Source organism: Sminthopsis crassicaudata, chromosome 1 (assembly GCF_048593235.1).
Source record: "Sminthopsis crassicaudata isolate SCR6 chromosome 1, ASM4859323v1, whole genome shotgun sequence".
Classification (NCBI taxonomy): Eukaryota; Metazoa; Chordata; class Mammalia; order Dasyuromorphia; family Dasyuridae; genus Sminthopsis; species Sminthopsis crassicaudata.
In genome coordinates this window covers 465,520,115-465,537,688 of record NC_133617.1, presented here as the reverse complement: position 1 = coordinate 465,537,688, position 17,574 = coordinate 465,520,115, and the positions used below count along the sequence as shown (strand labels likewise).

The following is a 17,574-nucleotide window of genomic DNA, read 5'->3' as shown; positions in this document are numbered from 1 at the left end:
TTAGGTTAATTGTAAAATATACGCTATGTAAACAGCAAAATACTGTATAAATGTAAACTACGCCTTTAATTACTATTAATCCTGTTATATTGTTCTACCTATAGCTAGGAGGCACACTGGATATAGCATCCAAAAGAAGGAATCAGGAAGACTCACCTTCCTGAGTTTAAATCTGGCTTCAGAAACTAATTAGCTGTATGACCCTGAGCAAGTCACTTAACTCTGTTTGCTTTAGTTTCCTCATCTGTAAAATGAGCTAGGGAATGAGATATCAAACTACTCCAATATTTTTGCCAAGAAAAGCCCAAATGGGGTCTCAAAGAGTCAGATATGACTGAAGAATTAATGAACAATTTCTCTAAGTTGGTTTTTATCAAAATTGGCACATTTTACTGAGACAGGAAGAATCATCCATGATTTTTATTCCCACTAAAATCTCTTTCTCTAGTCTCTAATTTTCTAGTATCTAGATGAGTTGAAGTAATAAGCAAAATTCTTTATATGTCACTTTGAAAAATAAAATTGTGCTTTTCAAACTTACCTTTTCCTGGTCTGTAGCTCGGAGACTCAGATAATTTAGAACTTGTGGCTCCAGTACACTGAGGGATTCCAACAAAGCTGGGATGAGTTTGGGGGCATGTGGTTTCAACATGGCACCAGCACTTTTGCTGATCTTCACAAGGGTGTTAATGCTAGAACATAGAATATGCTATTTAATGCTAAATAAAGGTCTTACATTATTAGTGAATGCTCTTCAGCAAAAGTACAGAATTTCATAAAAAAAAAGATATTTCCCATTTACTCTCAATTTCATCACATAATTTTTATGCAAAACTATTAGCTTCAAATGATTTATATGAATAAAACTACATAAGTACATATGTGTGCTATATTAACATTAACTTAAAGCAATTACTTTCTCTAGAATTCTGCATTCTTTTTAGATCTTTTTTCTTTTGTGTACATTATATTTCTATTATTTAGAAATATTTTTATCATAATGTAATAGCAATAATCAAAAGACAATACTCAAAAATTATACATAGCTTGTTAAAGAAACAAGCTAAGAGTTTATTTTTAAAACAATTTCCATGTTAACTTTTTTTTTAAGTTTTGGGTCTTTGTGTCTCCTACTGATCATTCATTATTCTTTGCATTTTTAAAAAGATTTTGCTATTTTTCAACATGGTCATTTTCTTTCTGCAGGTCACTTAATTTCCCCCCTAATACCAAGGTATTTTTCATATTTGTACCTTTTGTAAAACAATATTCCATTATGCTAATATTCCATTATCTGTTTTAATAATAGATTATACTGACTAACTTTAAAGTATTATTATATTGTTTATCAGTATTCCAGATTTGGGAATTACTAACATTTTGTCTCATAGAAAGTATTAGAGAGAGTATTTCCTTCTCCTACATCAGTTAACAGCTTATAGAATGTGGATTTGTTTGTTCTTAGAATGTATGAAAATATTTAAAACCTGTATTTAATTTACTCTTCTGAAAGTGGTTTATTTGTTACCTTTTTCCTGACTTCTATTTTATATTTTTATAAAATTTTATATTTATATATATTTATATATAAAATTTATAAAATTTTTATATATTTATAAAAATTCATCTATTAAAATTTTTTGTTGGCATAGCTGTGTGGGCCTAAGCATGTCATTTTGCCTCTAGCATTTTCTAGAACTTCTCAATATGCATCAGGAAAGGGAATTTGTCTGATGTTAAAGAAATCAGAAGTCCTTCACTCAGCTACATACAAAGAAGTTTGACAGTTCTAATTTCTATTGTATTCTTTGTAATCTCCCCTCATTTTTTTTATACTGCCATTTGATTTTCTCTCTTTTTGAATACAAAATTAACATAGTCAATGTTATAAAAACCAGTTCTTAATTATATTTCTCATTTAAATAATTGTACTATCTATATTTCTTATTTAAATTGTCGAATTAACTACTTTAGTGATTTATCTTGATAGTTTGCTTCAGACTTATTTTTGGTGCATTATGATGTTCATTTTCTAACATTTATTTAACAGCAAAAACTTGTTAGCTCTTCCTCTGATTTTCTTGCTAATCTAAGTATGCATAACTGAATAAAGTAGTAATTTGTCTGCATTGCACACATTCTGATACGCTGGACTGATATCATTACTCTCTTTAAAGCAGTATTTTAAAAGAAAGAGCACGAGACCTGGCATTAGGAAACCAGTGTTCTTAATTCTTAATTTCAATTCATTTTATACCCACAGGACTGGGAAAGTTACATTATTAATACTTATAACTTAAGTTTCTGCATTTGTAAAATAAGGAGATTGGACTCAAGAACCTAATTAATAAAGTACTTTAAAATACTAACTCTCAAGGTCCAAAGGATCCTATTGATGAGGTGCAGCTTCTAGGGGAAAATAACAGTAATTCTGAGGTCCCCTGACCTTAGAATGCTATTGTTTTAACAATCTGTCAATGATTCTAAGGTCTCCCGGCCTTAGGAACACTATAGTACAGTCCTACAATTCTGACTGTCAGATAAACAACCTATTGGTCAGTGTTAACTAAGTTCCTGAGACAGTAATGAATAGAACTCCTCAAACCTACTTATATGTCATAAAATTAGCAAATATGAAATATGAAGCTCTGGTCTTTCTAACTTGTCCTATACATTTATCTTCTTGCTCCTGGTTCTTTGCTAAATCCTTTTGGAATTTAGCCTGCTTCAATTGGCATTACAATTGTGTATCTTTCCTCTTCCTTTTTTGCCCTTCACCCATGCCATTTGTTATCTCCCCTAAATCCACTATGTTTCCCAATCCCACTTCTCCTTCTTACAGCTAGCTAATTCTTTTAGGACACTAAGTCCCTTTCAGTATTTAGTCTACCATTTAAGGGTATGCTCCAACCTCATGAGGTACTCCCTTTCTACTGGGTATTTAATTATGAGTTCCACTGAGGAACTTATCTTTCATATGCTCTCCTATTTTATTTCATGGCAATGAGAATGGCCATTGTGAATTCTTCATATGACCAAACCCCAACTTTTGATGCCTGCCATAATTTGGTGCCAAATCCCACATCACAGATCACATTACTTTGAGAATGTGTATTTGGAAAAAAGTATACTCTATGCTTTTTCTATGTCTATGAACCAATTTTTAAAAGGTTGTGAGAAAGTATTATAAAATACCATAGATTTTCATTTATCAGTTTCAGTCTCAATTAGCTTCATAAATATATGTGTGCAAATGAGTATTTTTGGAAATTGATACTGGAGCATACAGTTTAAATTCAAGACAAGTTAATTTGTCAATGAGTATATCAAAGTGCAAGACACATGATTTTGTAACAAGAAAACCTAATTTTAAGGATAGGCAACACAGTGATAAAGAATAGCAAATTTTAAGCAAAAGCCAAATTTTCCAATGAGATTGTGATATACACTTCCCTTGACCTGGATTCAAGTGCCACCTCTATTTAATCCTGGATCTGTGACTCTGGACAAGTACACAAAGTAAAAAACTCTAAGACTGTGTTGCCAAAAAGGTGTTGAAAGGGATTGGTAAGTAGAATTTGCTCATATGGAAGTTCTATATACCAATAAATTCACAGATTCAGTCCCTATCCCTCTTCATAAAGAAACATATGTAGTGATATGGAAAGATATTTAAATGTCAAATGTCCTCAAATTCTCTTGGCTCACTTTTAAAAACCATCCCAATTTCATCACCCAAAGTTTTAATGGTATCTTAAAAAAAAAAAAAAACAAACACTTTGTGAGCAGATATTATTTGTTCTTCACAGTTGCATCTCCAACACTGAGCACAGAACATCATACATAGTAGGTCCTTAATAAATGCTATTTGCTTGTGATTAATTTTTCTAACAAAGTATCCAAGTCATTCACAAATTTACAAGATATTCTAGCAGTATCTTTTGTCATCTCAATTTACTTTCTACCCTAGGCATGTAGATTAAATCTATTTGTGTCATAAAAGAGAACAAACCTGAGGGCTCGAACTTCAGTCACAGTGCTCATCATTCCTTTGTCAAGAAGGCAGGGCAAAAGGACAGCAATGGTTCTCTGGCCTGCTGTTCCTTTAGAGGGGTCGCACATTTTCACACATACCTCACATATAAATAGAACAGATCCGTGAAACAAACTTCGGATTCTCACCTAACAGCACTCATTTGACAAACTACTATAATTAATAACTGAGGGCCAAATGAATCAACCCACTTTAAAAAAGTAAATAATCTTCCACTTAAAAGAAAAAACAGAACACCTCCCTTAAATTAATTACAGTCATCTCGGTCTTGCAATCAGTCAATGGCTTACATGGTTATCCAAAACAAGAAATGCTAATTTTTATTTTTTTATTTCCTAACATACACAGAAAGAAACTATGGACTGATATGTCAGCTATAAAATTGTCTCAAAGGCCATGTTAATTCATGATGAAATCTAACATTGCCTGGAAATATCTATTCACTTAAGTCATATTTCTAATAATTTGAATAAAGTTAAAAATGAATCCCATACAACTGTTGCCAGACAGAATTACAATCAAAGCTTTTTTAAAGAGTCCGGTGGATAAAAATTTTGTAAGAAAAGGCTGAAAATTAGATTAAGTGATAGGAAAGAACCTGAACATATCATATTCATTTTTATGCCTTTATCATAAAGGGTAGTTTTATATTAACTACTTAAAAATATCCTCTTTTTGGAAGAAAAACATTAAACATGCCAGCAAACTCATCAGTTTTTTTATTCCAAACAGATTGCTCAAGGATGCAGTAACAAAATTAAAGATTGCTGACATGATTGATATGTATGATATGCAGAATGATTAAACAGGCAGGTGGACCTAAAAACATGTATGTTATATTTCAAGAAAGCAGAGAATATATATAGATAAAACATAGGTTATAAAAGGCTTTAAAATAAGCATTTCAAAACATGTAGACAAATTGAAAGTCAAATTTAATGTTACATAGACTACAAGGGACATTTGCTAAATAGGTTTAATTCTTTCATTAAAACATAACTCATTAAGAAACGTTGTAATGACTAATTTCTCTTAAGAAAAGCAAACTTAAATTGGAGTTATGACAATTTGCATTATTGTGCTTGTTTCACACATGAGTCAATGTGATGGATAGTTTTAGGTCTAAATGTCATTATGAAACAACAAAATCACTGCTCCTTAATTTAAGGAAAAAATGTATTCTTCAAAGTTAAATATTAATTTTAAACTTAATGTATCAAGAGAATTCATTATTTATCCTAAAATGAAAGAGTTGATATTTTACCTATGGATCATCAGATTTCAGGGATTACTAGATGAATATCTCTTATTTGAATGTTGTAACGCCTTTTTCCTCTCACAATTAAATCAATGACAAACATTAAATCAAAAATACCAAATAAACAGCTGTACAACAACATGGCCTTTGGGGACAAAAAATAAACCATTTATCTACTATATGTGCACCCAAATGTATAAATAAGAGTTTTCACCTTGCTTAAAGTTTTCAAAGCTAGTTCTGCTGCTTTTCGTACAGATTCCTTAAAAAAAAAAAAAAAGATATGTAAAAGTTAGATGAAGAATGTTTATTTGGATTATATACTATAATGCATAATGCATATTATGTCTTTCCAAACTATGGTTTGTGCAAATTTAAATTTTCACTCAGAAGAAATAGTGCTTTTATTTCCAGTTAGGTTTCAGAAAATATTAAACTCAGATTTTTTTATATGATTAAATATAATTCATCTATTTTTAATTCAAAAAATGAAATTAAATGCACCATAAAGTGAGAATGAATATATTTATGCAAGTAGTTCATCAAATGACTTACTGAATTTTTCACAGTACTTTTTTCAGACCTTTTACACTTTCTCTTAATCCTGTGAATATTAATGCAATATTTTCTTCCCCTAATCTACAGATTACTTTATTCCATTTTAAAAGAAAATTAAGTTCATGTAACAGTTTTATTATCACTTCTCCACTAACCTTACAAGCCTCTCTATGTTGTTCTACTCCTTCACTTCTGTTCCTGAGAAAGAATTTCCTTTCCTCCTTGCCAAGGTTAATCTTCCATTCTGACTCAAGAATAGGATACTATCATAACCTCTACTGCCTCCTTTGAGATGTTTCTTCATTAATCATCATCTCTTTCTTCTATCTACACTATCTAAGCTGCTTTCTGCATCTGATTTTATTCTTGTCTTCTCTACCTTTAAAGGAAGAGAAAAAAAAGCCCTTCCCTCTGACCAGATACCTTCATTGCCAAACTGAATCAAAGTTTAGTCTTTAACTGGAACTTTTACTTACTCATCTCAATACCATCCTTGAAATTACTAAGATAATCATTGAACTCTTGTTTGACCTGTCATTTTCACTCTTCATTCAAAACAAATTCTTCTCCTCCTTTCAGGACATGTGGCACATGGCAGGTACTGAATTGGTGCATGTGGGTTGGCTCTCTCAGTTTCTGCTGCCCTAGGCACCATTCTCATAGAGCCTCACAGGCACTTTTTGTTCTGCCTTCTAAAGTGCCAGTGCCTTAACAGTACTACTTCCTTTAAGCCATGTCATTTCCTCCACTGCCATGGCTTCAATTATTAAGTAGAATATTTCTAACTCAACTCAAGTTACTTTTTTCATAAGATCAGTCCTATCAACTACTTGCCTGACAACCTCACCTCAAGTTAGGTGGACACTTCAAATTCAACATTTTAAAAGTAAGCTTACTTCACTGTCCTAGTCACCTAGGTTTAAATTCTAAGTCATCCACAACTTCATTTCCCTTGTCCTTCTCATCTAAGAGATTATCAAGTGATAAAGGTTCTATGTCTGCAATGTTACATCCTTTGCTTTAAAATTACCATTATTATAAACCTGAATTCAGGCCCTCAATCATCTCTTATCTATATTCAATAGCTTCCTAACTTGTCTTCATGTCACAAGTCTCAACAAGATTCCTGCCCAGTTCTGGTTTCATTATCTGTTTTAAAAAAACAAACAAAAAAACAGTTCAATGGCTCTCCATTATCTGAACAAGGCTAATACCTCAGCCTGGCATTCAAGATCTCTCCAATTGGGCCCTAATCCATTTTTTCAGCCTTATATTCCACAACTTCCTTGTCAAGCAAGTCTATATTTTATTCATTACTTCCTCAAAACACATCCAACCCAGTTCTTCCCATCTCAATATGATTGATCACTGTGCTACCTAGTTGCCCTCTGCTCTGTAGTTAATTTACATTATTTTATCCCCCCCAACCCACAATTATATTGAATATTCCTTCGGCATTCTTATAAAACAGAAACTCAATCAACTTTTAATCCTAAAATGTACTAAGATACTCAACATATTTTTTATGTTGATAAAGTTCTATATTACAGGCAAATCTGAATCTAATTTCTAAAGCAGCTCATCCTTTGATTTCTATGTTGTTTATCAAAGGCATATGGATGCAATTGATCTAATTACGGAAGTTATCATCATGTGGTTCTTTGTAATTCATTTCAAAGCATATATATCTTACAAATCAACCCAATTACACAGAATCTCTTCAAAAATTGATTTAATGTGCATAGTGGACAATTTTTAAAGATTATATGAACCTATCTATAGTACTGATAGATTTCAAAGAATGTAGAGCTGCAAGAATCTTGGGAAATTATAGAACTGACTACTCCATCTCAATATCAGAAAACATACACTTCCACTATAGTACCTATTTCTTAAATGATGATAATGTTACATTTTTTAAATTTAAAATTTCCTTTGAAATCAATTTTAATATAAACTTAAATTACCTTAATATCATCTTGTACTCTAAAGAGTGTTTCCCATATTTCTGGAAGTTTATCAATTATATCATCCAATGGTCTTCCTCTTAGTAAGTCATTCAAAGCTAAACAGCTGCAAACAAAAGATTCAAATACATAATCTAAACAGATGAGCAATTTTACTAGTCTGCACAGAAAAATAATCAAAGACAAAATGTATCCATTCTGAAAAAGGATATATTATCTATTTTCCTGACTAGATCCTTTGTTTAGACTAACCTAAAATGGCATGAATGATGACAATGAATATATCCATAGAACACCACAGAAAATTAGCTTGCCTACTATAGATCTCAGGCATAATCAAGTTTCTAGATGAAGAAAAAACTTAGGATTTGTTTTACCCATTTCCTTTTAACTTAAATAATGTGTGTCTTGGGGCAGCAAGGTGGCACAGTGGATAGAGCACCAACCCTGAATTCAGGAGGACCTGAGTTCAAATCTGGTCTCAGACACTTACACTTCCTAGCTGTGTGACCCTGGGCAAGTCACTTAATCCCCAGCCTCAGGAAAAAAAAATGATTAAAAAAAAAAAAAATGTGTGTCTTTTAAGAAAAATTTTTCTCTTAATTGTTTCAGTCAAATATATAGGATTATATCTTTATTTTACTTTAATTTTATTCGTTTAGGACAAAAAACATAAAATTTTCAGATTTATCTATATCAATTTTTAAAAAAATACCTCCCAAAATTAAAAACAAACATAATACCTGGATTCTCGAATTCGCCACATATTGCTGGTCAAGCTATTAATTAGATCTTGAAGAATTTCTTTCAAATATTTATCCACCTGGTAGAAAAAAAAAAGGCAAAATAAAAACAAAAGTGAGAACAATAGCAAACAGTACTAAAACTTCTACGTACTGCCAAGCACCATTATCATGTTATTGGCATGTATACTAGATTATGAGAAGTTATATAAACTCTTTGTTGGATAGATTTTTAACTAGGTGTTGAAGTGGATAGAGTCCTGGGCCTAGAGTCAGGAAGACTCAATTTTGTGAGATCAAATCTGGCCTCACACTTACTATGTGACATGGGCAAGCCACTTGACACTATTTACCAGTTTCCTCATCTCTACTAAGCTACAGAAATAAGAGCAAACCACTTCAGTATTTCTGCCAAGTAAATCCCAAATGGGGTCACTAAAGGTTAGAAAGGTTTAACACAACTGAAGGACACAAAAATTGATACAATTCTACAAGACAATTTGATCCAAAGTAAAAAAGAATTTCTTTTTTTTTTTTTTTTTTTGAGTCTAGGGTTAAGTGACTTGCCCAGGGTCACACAGCTAGGAAGTGTTAAGTGTCTGAGACCAGATTTGAACTCGGGTCCTCCTGAATTCAGGGCTGGTGCTCTATCCACTGCGCCACCTAGCTGCCCTGAAAAAGAATTTCTTAAGAATGAAATTCTGACATAAATATACAAATTATACTATAAGAAAAAAGGTGATGCTAGCTAGAGTCACATGTAGAAACACTGAGAACTCACCAACCAACTTAGATTTTTTTAAAGGACCAGGATAAAGATGAAAACAAAAATGGGTAACAAATGAGTGAAACAGGCTTACAAAAAGAATCAAATATATTCCTGTTAAATTGTTCTTTTTAAAAAATCTGTTGGAGGCAGAAGATGTAAGACCAAGACGATTGCCCAATGTGTCTAGGCCAATAAAGAAGGAAAAATAATAAAATTATTCAACTCCTACTATGCTTTTGTTTTCTTTACCAATGAGAATTATCTTTAGGAAAGAGAATATTTTAAAAATAGCTAATAAAAGTTAAAACCCAAGAGAAGTGAGGATATGACAAAAGATGTAAATTTAACTTGAATTCATCCATTAATGAGTCAGTAGTCCCATACAAAACACATCCCAGGGCCATGAAAACTGGCAGTTGTGGTGACAGAACTAGTGTCAACGATTGCTTAAAAACTGGGGAGAACAGACTCACTGCCACAAGATGGGACAAAGGTAAATGTACTTATTTTCAAAAAGAGAGAAGAGAGATCTTAAATCTTTAAACCAGTAGAGCTGACTTCAGTTCCTGACAACATTTATCATATCAAAGAGATTATTAATGAACATCCAGAAAAGGAAATTGATTACTAGAAGCAACACAGATTCATCTACTTTTGACTAACCTAATTTCATTTTTTGACAGAGTAATTCAGTTTGTATATCAGAGGAATGCTTTATACAAAGTATTATACAGTTCAGCAAAGCATCTTAACAGTCAATTTTGATATTTATCCTTAGGAAGAATACTATCTATTCTTATGGAAGACAATAATAATAATGTTAATAATAACTAATATATATTCATATGTAAATTGCTTTTCAGAATGGTTGGACAATTTAATCCCTTTACTAGCAAGATGTTAAGTGCCTGTCTTTTCAATAACTTTTCCAGAAATGCCTATTTCCATATTTTGTCATTTTTGATAAATGCTAGGTTATTATCTGTAAAGGGTTTTCTGAGCTGAATTCCATGGTGACCCCACTTCTATTCTTTCACCTTCATTTTTCTTTTCTTTTTAAATTCCATTTACAGATTAATCTTGAAGGTCAGTTTGTTTTATTTTTCAAAGTAACTTCTCTACATGGAATAATTTATTTCATTCCTTATTCTTTCTTTAGAAATTAAGCTTATTTACCTTCCTTTTTATTTATGTTTTTGATGCATTTGAATATTGAATATTTTGTTTATGTCTTTCCTCTGTTGAATGTATGTATATATATAGATATATATTTATATGAACATATATATAGATATAAATACACTTATATCTATATAGCTATATATCTATATCTATATATAGATATAGATATAGATTTGATGATTAGGGTTCAGATTTGTAGCAAGGCATGCCATTTTTGGTTGTAGTTTGAGCTTCTATGTTTATTCCATTGCCTTGTGCAACTAGTAGGTAGAGAATAATTGTAAATTATTCAAATTTCCCTTCCTTTACATTTGAAGGATTTAAGATTTGTCATTATGATTGTTAAATTTAGCCCATTATGTATCTCAGAATTTCAAATACAGAGTTTCTTCTTACAGATGATCTATAGATCTTTCTTTTTTTAGTCAGTGCTTTGTGTTCTGTATTCAAAAAATTATAGGCACTTTTCTTATATTATTTTCTACACTATTGTGTGCAGGTTGTCCCATTTTTCTGGGAGGTTTATGATCATGGCTTTGGCTTGCAAAGAATGCACATGTGCAAGAGAGAGAGGAGAGAGAAGAGAAGAGAAGAGAAGAGAAGAGAAGAGAAGAGAAGAGAAGAGAAGAGAAGAGAAGAGAAGAGAAGAGAAGAGAAGAGAAGAGAAGAGAAGAGAAGAGAAGAGAAGAGAAGAGAGAAGAGAGAATTTAATATTGCCTTTTATACTTTTTGCCTGCTTTTTTTTTCCACTCAAGCATTTTTGTATTGCAAATTTGTTAATTTTTTTCTTGCTTCTTTGCAGAAACTTTGTTTCATTAGCTATTAGTTCATGTAGTTTTAATATTTGTTGGTTTAGTAAATTAATCCTTCGTGTTCTCTCTGTTTTGTGCTCTCACTTTTTACTGAATTCTCATCCTCTTGAAATATTTGCTACTTCAACCTTTTTTTTTTAATGCTTTCTTGACAGTAACTTTCTTATTATTCTCCTTCCTTTAAAAACTAGAACACATCAAAGGTTGGAATGCAAAGCTGCTTCAGCCTTTACCCACACTGGTAAGTAGATTTATAATTCTTCAGTTCTGATGCTTGCCCTAAATTGTTTCTAGGGGGACAAGACTAACCTCAGCTGTGTTTCATATCCCTTTTACTTTAAGTCTAGTGTCTGCCATGTATTTATATACATTTATATAGAAGGTAGACTTGCATATACGTATGTGTGTGTGTATACACACACACACACACACACACACACACACATATGTATAGAGAGTATAACATATACTATATATATATAGTCTAAAAGGTAACTTTTAAAAATAATTCACTGACATGATTAGAAATGAAAAATATGGTCCCTAGTTAATGTTAAGTTCTCCAAATATTCTTTTTTAGGATTAGAGGCATTTAGGATCAAGAGTGCATATATATTTTTAAACTATGTGTTGTGTATGTATATGTAAAAATTATTTTTACAGAGATGATGTATATATAATGTGTGTGAGACATATATAATGATATAATAATTTCAATAACTCTAGAGTATTGCCATTAAATTTAACAAGTATTTATAACTGCTTACCATGCACCAGGGATAAATTTGTCTCAAATATTTCTGATTAAATCTGCTTTCTGCACTTCATAAGGAACTGATGCAAACTTACAAGAATTTAATAAATAATTATTTAAAACATAGGAATAGGACGTTCACATAATTAGAAACATGAATGATTATTTAATATACTAAGTTAGATAGAATGAAAAACAGAACTGAAATATATATCCTAAAGACAACAATGAATACAAGAATTACAATGGTCTCAAAATTCACAAAAATAATTAATAAACATTTCAGGATATGTCACAGAAACCAAAAGAATATTTCTGTTAGTATAAGGTAAATAAATAGTATTATGGGATAAGAAGCATATGTCATGGAATTTGTGAACTTTTTTATTTTCCATTGTATATTTCGTTTTTGCTGTTACTAAATCTGAAATAAAAAAGGGCATCTTAAAATTGTGTGTGTATATTTTTAGTACTTTTGAATAATAGTCTATGTTAAATAGGAAATTTCTTTTTCATATTTTTATACAGTTATGTTTCAATAGTACATAAGGACAAGGACTAAAAGAATTCTTTCAATGATAATTTAAAATTATAAATCTTAAAGGAATTATAATAGGTAAGTGCCTATCAAGAGATTTTCTATACTGCAAAAGAAAACGATCAGCTAATTTCAAAAGCCAAAATCTAGAACCAGAAACCAAGGAATAGGAAAATTGTATACATCTATAGAATATGTGTGGCCTTATAAAACACTTTCTTCAAAGCAAATATTGTGAATTAGCTACAAGTACTATTAACCTCATTTTATAAATGGGGAAACAAACTCAGGGAAGTAATGTGAATTCTAGGACCTCTTTCCATTAAACCAGGCTGCTTCTCACATTGCATACTCTAATCTTTATTATCTCTTATCTATCCTCCTATCTTATTTAACAAATGTTTGTTAGGTCAATAAATTACTGTAATACTCTAATAAGACAGATCTAAAACATGTGATTAATATAGAAATTAGTATGCCAATACTTGCCACAGATTTGTCAGTGACCAGTGCATTCCAAATACTTGTCATAGCTTGACGTATTCCAAGATTTGGATCAAACTGATAGCGATAAAGACGAGGAACCAATTGAGGCAAGAAAGGAGCTAACTGTTCTCCTGCTTTAGTAGCAATCACATTAAAACCAAAAGCAGCTCCCTAAAATTACAGAACAAAAGAAAAAATATGCTTAAATGAATCACAAACATATATTATCAGAAGACAGGCCACGATAAGTATTATCCCCAAAGTCTTATATCCATCACCTTTCAAATAAAAGTAGCCTATAACTAGAGTCTTTTCCTGAGTTGAACAGAATCTGAAGGCAACAGCATTCTAGTCAAGTATTTCTTTGGAAAACACACAACACCTTAATTATTAATATAGCAGACTGATCTTAGAAGAAATTTTAAAACTGCTTTATTGTAAAGAGCAGCAGCTTACCTTCCTAGAGTTCCACATGGCATGATGGTTGGCTAAATTCATGAATTTATAGACAAGATCTGGTTGACTAAGATCACTTGCCAGAGAACAAAGTTCTTTATAGGTAGAGAGTCCCTGGCTTGGGAAACAAAGAAAAAAGCAATAATCCATTTCATCTAATTTATTTTTAAAAAATCTACTTCTGTCATTATATTACAAATACTATAAATAGTTCATTAAAATGTATTCCCTTAAATTTGTAAAAACAGAGTTTGAGCTTAAAAAATGAGACTTTTATATTCAAATTTAACAATTCAGCTATAAAAAAACATTTGAGGTGATGGGAAATATTCAGTTTAACTCACTGGAGTGACAAAGAAAGCATTTTTCATAGTACTTTCAGATACAGCATATATTATAAATTAAATTCGGCTCAAGAGAGAATTAGCAGAATAGAGGTTTGAAGAAAAGAAGAAATAAGGCAGAGAGGAAGCCCTACTTCGAAGACAGCAATTGGACTGAACCATCAGGCACAGAAGGAAAGATTGCCTCTTTGGGGTAAAAAACAGAAACAACTGGGAGAATTTCAAGAGTAGGGGAAATGATGGAGTTTCTGCAAACTTTGACCTGGCTTTTCTTGATGCTACAACACAAACTGAGGCAGGTGGCCTCTGAACAAAATAGATCACCACTGAGAGGGAAGTAGGAAGGAAGGGACTTGTGAATGATGAAAGAGACATGGAGGGGGCTGCAGTTTCAACTAATCAAAGCTGTAAGAAGAAAAACAGCAGCACAAATTAAACTGTTTATAAACTAAAAGAAGACTAAAGTTGAAGGAGGAGAAGACTATAAAATTTTAAATGTGGAGCTGGTAGAATACCAAATAATGAGCTTTAACTGTACCATAAAAGAGCATATATAAATGTGTGTGTGTGTGTGTGTGTGTAGAAAAACTTTAGGAATATCCTTTTCTACTAATGTTTGTGGAATTGTAAAGAAACATCAGACACAAATCTATGATGAAGTGAAAACATTTAGTTACAAAAATTGAATTCTATGTTATTACTTACCCATCTGGTGTTTTGCCAAGGGATACCCCCTGGAATACCACAGTCTCTCCAGAAACCTCATGCTTAGTTCTAGAATGAAAACAAAACTTACCTTAGATTTTCACCACCCCCATACTGGGAATATTAATTAATATGGAAGCTTTTGTGTACTGTAGCAATACTTTTGACTGTTTACTATATACCAGATCTACATATGTTTTTACCTTTTTTACTTAATTAATCAGCTCTTACAAGTGCAGAATGTTTAAGTTATCTTATTAAAAAACAGATTCTACACTGAACTGTGGTCTTCTGAGAATAAGCTATCCTTCCTAAGAAAGACAGAATATAGCAGATACCAATAGTCAAAATCACCATCCTTTTTTATACTCTCTGATACAAAATGTAGGGGCACAATTGTTCTAATTCAGATGACAAAGTGCAATCTTCTGGCATCATTTTCTATTTATTTATTCTTTCTCATCAAGTAACCAAGCATAATTTTTCAAATCCAATGTTCTAATTTTCCAGTAGTTACTGAATCTTTTTACTGTTGCCTTTTTCTCTAGCAAGCAACATTAAATGCACATTTCTACTTGTTAACTTGGTAACAGTTAAAGTGTTGTAGACAGCATAATAAAAGTAACTTAGAAACTATGTAATTACACTGAAAGGAAAAACTTCAATTTGCCTGCTTCCAGATCCACATCCCAGATGTGGAATTTTATTAGTTTGATAATTCTCCAGAAATGCAGATAGGATACCTTCTCTGTAATTTATATTCTTAGAGATTTGTCTGCTTTAGGGACTGACTAGTCTAGGATTATACAGTTAATAGATGTCAAAAGCATGACTTGAATCTTAAGGCCTTTCTGATGTTTACCTCACCTTTTTCCAGTCATCAAGGTTTCTACAAGTGTGGATACCAGTTCCTGTTGATCTTGTTCACTGCCCAGTTCATAAACCAAACCAAGGCCTTTTGAGGCAACATCCTGGCTGAGTTCTACAAAAAATTTTGAACAGAATAATGTTATTTTATATAAACTCAGAATATCAAATGCATGCATGTTAAAAAGTTAAAAATTGGGGATAGCTAGATGGCACATTGGTTAGAGCACCAGCCCTGAGGTTAGAAGGCAATCAGAAGGATCTGAGTTTAAATTTGACCTCAGACACTTAACATGTGTTTCCTAGCTGTGTGATCTTGGGCAAGTTACTTAGCCTCAAATGCCTTGCAAAAAAAAAAATTTGTTTTAAATAAGCTGATAACCAATCATCATACATATGAATATATAATATTAGAACACAATTGAGTTCACTTTCATTAAAAAGCATTTATTTGCCTGATTAGTGTATATGACTTTGTATTGGGATATTTCAAATTTACTATATAGATACAGTCTCCCTGGAAGCTCAAAACTGAAGATAACATAGACATGGTCATAAGTATACTATATACATTATACCAAGAAACAAATTTCCATATCCTAAAGAAATCAAATTGAGATTATGACCCACCTTAACTAAACTTGAACATTTCCATATAACAATTATTTTAAAGAAAACTAATGAAAAAGTATATATATAAAATAAACTATAAAGATCAAGAGAAATGCTGTGCAACACTTCCTTTTCTCTCTTACTTTGTAAATGCAGAAGACAATGGCCATTAGAATTAAAAAGTAAATTTAAAAAAAAATCAAAGTTTAAAATTCCAAATTCTAAAGTTTAAATTAAGTACAAGGGTTATGGATGAATTTTCAATTAAAAACCAAATCATTTTGAAAACAATTTCCCCCCCTATAAACTGTTTTCTTTGTATTATTATGCTAGATTTTTTTAGTCTTGTATTTGTTTTTTAAAAATACAGATCAAAAATGATTTTGTTTTCTTTTTCAAATTCTATCTTGAATTCAGAAAAAATATTATGAAGTAATTATTTAATAAGAAAAGCCTAAATTTACCAAATACTTACCATCATTATCTGACAGAACTGAAACAAAAGCACTTTGAATCTCCTTGAGATGAGACTAGAAGAAAAAAAATGGACTTTACTTATTGTACATATACCTTCAATCAAATATTATTCCTAGTTCTCAGATTTAGGGATGATTTAGGACAATCCCAAATATCATAGTATTGTTTAATCTAGACTTACTTCCTTGAGAGAACTTCTGGACATTAAGTGTTTTTCTTGTCGTAGCATTCTCCTCTTTAAAACCTCTTCTTAAATGTTTTTTCTTATGATTTTCTTCTAATGTAACTATACCTTCAAGATTTAGAAATTTATCAAAATATCACGACCTTTCCCTCTCCTACTTTTTAAGTCCATCTTCTGACATAGTCTACTGTGACTGATTAATGGACTTTACCTCACAGTCCTTTTTTATTTTAAAAATAAAACACTTTGACCCATCTACATACATCTAAATTAGAAATATAACATTTAGATTTCAATAAATTTGCTCATATTTTTAGTTCACAATGAATAATGCTGCTTACCTTGATTTCTTTATGGGTATTCAGCTTCTTCACTAGGGAAAGGAGCCAGATGCAGGCAGCCTGCCTCACATGGGGAACGGGGCTAATAATGTGCTTATTTAAAATTATGTCCAACACCCATGGAACCACATCATTCACTTTGGCCTCTATTGGATGTGAACAGGTGTAGAAATGGAATGAAAAAAAAATAGGAAAAATTATTTTAAGAGCATTAGTTATTTTCTATTACCCCTAGAAAGAAAATTAAGTTGAAGGTAACATACCCTGTAAACTCTGATCCTTAAAATGATCAGTAATTTCACTCATGTGAGTACTTGCATGAAGGCAATTCATAGCACCTCAATCTCTTAGCAATGACTAAAAATTAATCATTTGGGCATAAATGCCCAAATGAGAGATACACAATCTGTTGCTGGGCTCTTCTAGAATGAGCTCCATACTATCACAAAGAAATCTTAGAAACAAGC

At 31.5% G+C, this 17,574-nt stretch overlaps 1 protein-coding gene across 4 annotated transcripts in view; it reads right to left on the bottom strand.

Annotated features, from left to right (window-relative positions):
- Positions 1–17,574, bottom strand: part of ECPAS (Ecm29 proteasome adaptor and scaffold) — a 155,650-nt gene that overhangs the window by 16,558 nt on the left and 121,518 nt on the right. For all 4 annotated transcript variants that reach the window (XM_074280886.1, XM_074280885.1, XM_074280887.1 and 1 more), the window contains 11 exons: positions 17,108–17,253; positions 16,581–16,635; positions 15,494–15,608; positions 14,627–14,695; positions 13,578–13,695; positions 13,125–13,292; positions 8,581–8,660; positions 7,838–7,943; positions 5,527–5,574; positions 4,013–4,134; positions 542–692 (listed from right to left, as the gene is read on the bottom strand). In XM_074280886.1, the coding sequence (XP_074136987.1) occupies positions 542–692; positions 4,013–4,134; positions 5,527–5,574; positions 7,838–7,943; positions 8,581–8,660; positions 13,125–13,292; positions 13,578–13,695; positions 14,627–14,695; positions 15,494–15,608; positions 16,581–16,635; positions 17,108–17,253 (1,178 nt within the window). The remainder of the gene's footprint in view (positions 1–541; positions 693–4,012; positions 4,135–5,526; positions 5,575–7,837; positions 7,944–8,580; positions 8,661–13,124; positions 13,293–13,577; positions 13,696–14,626; positions 14,696–15,493; positions 15,609–16,580; positions 16,636–17,107; positions 17,254–17,574) is intronic.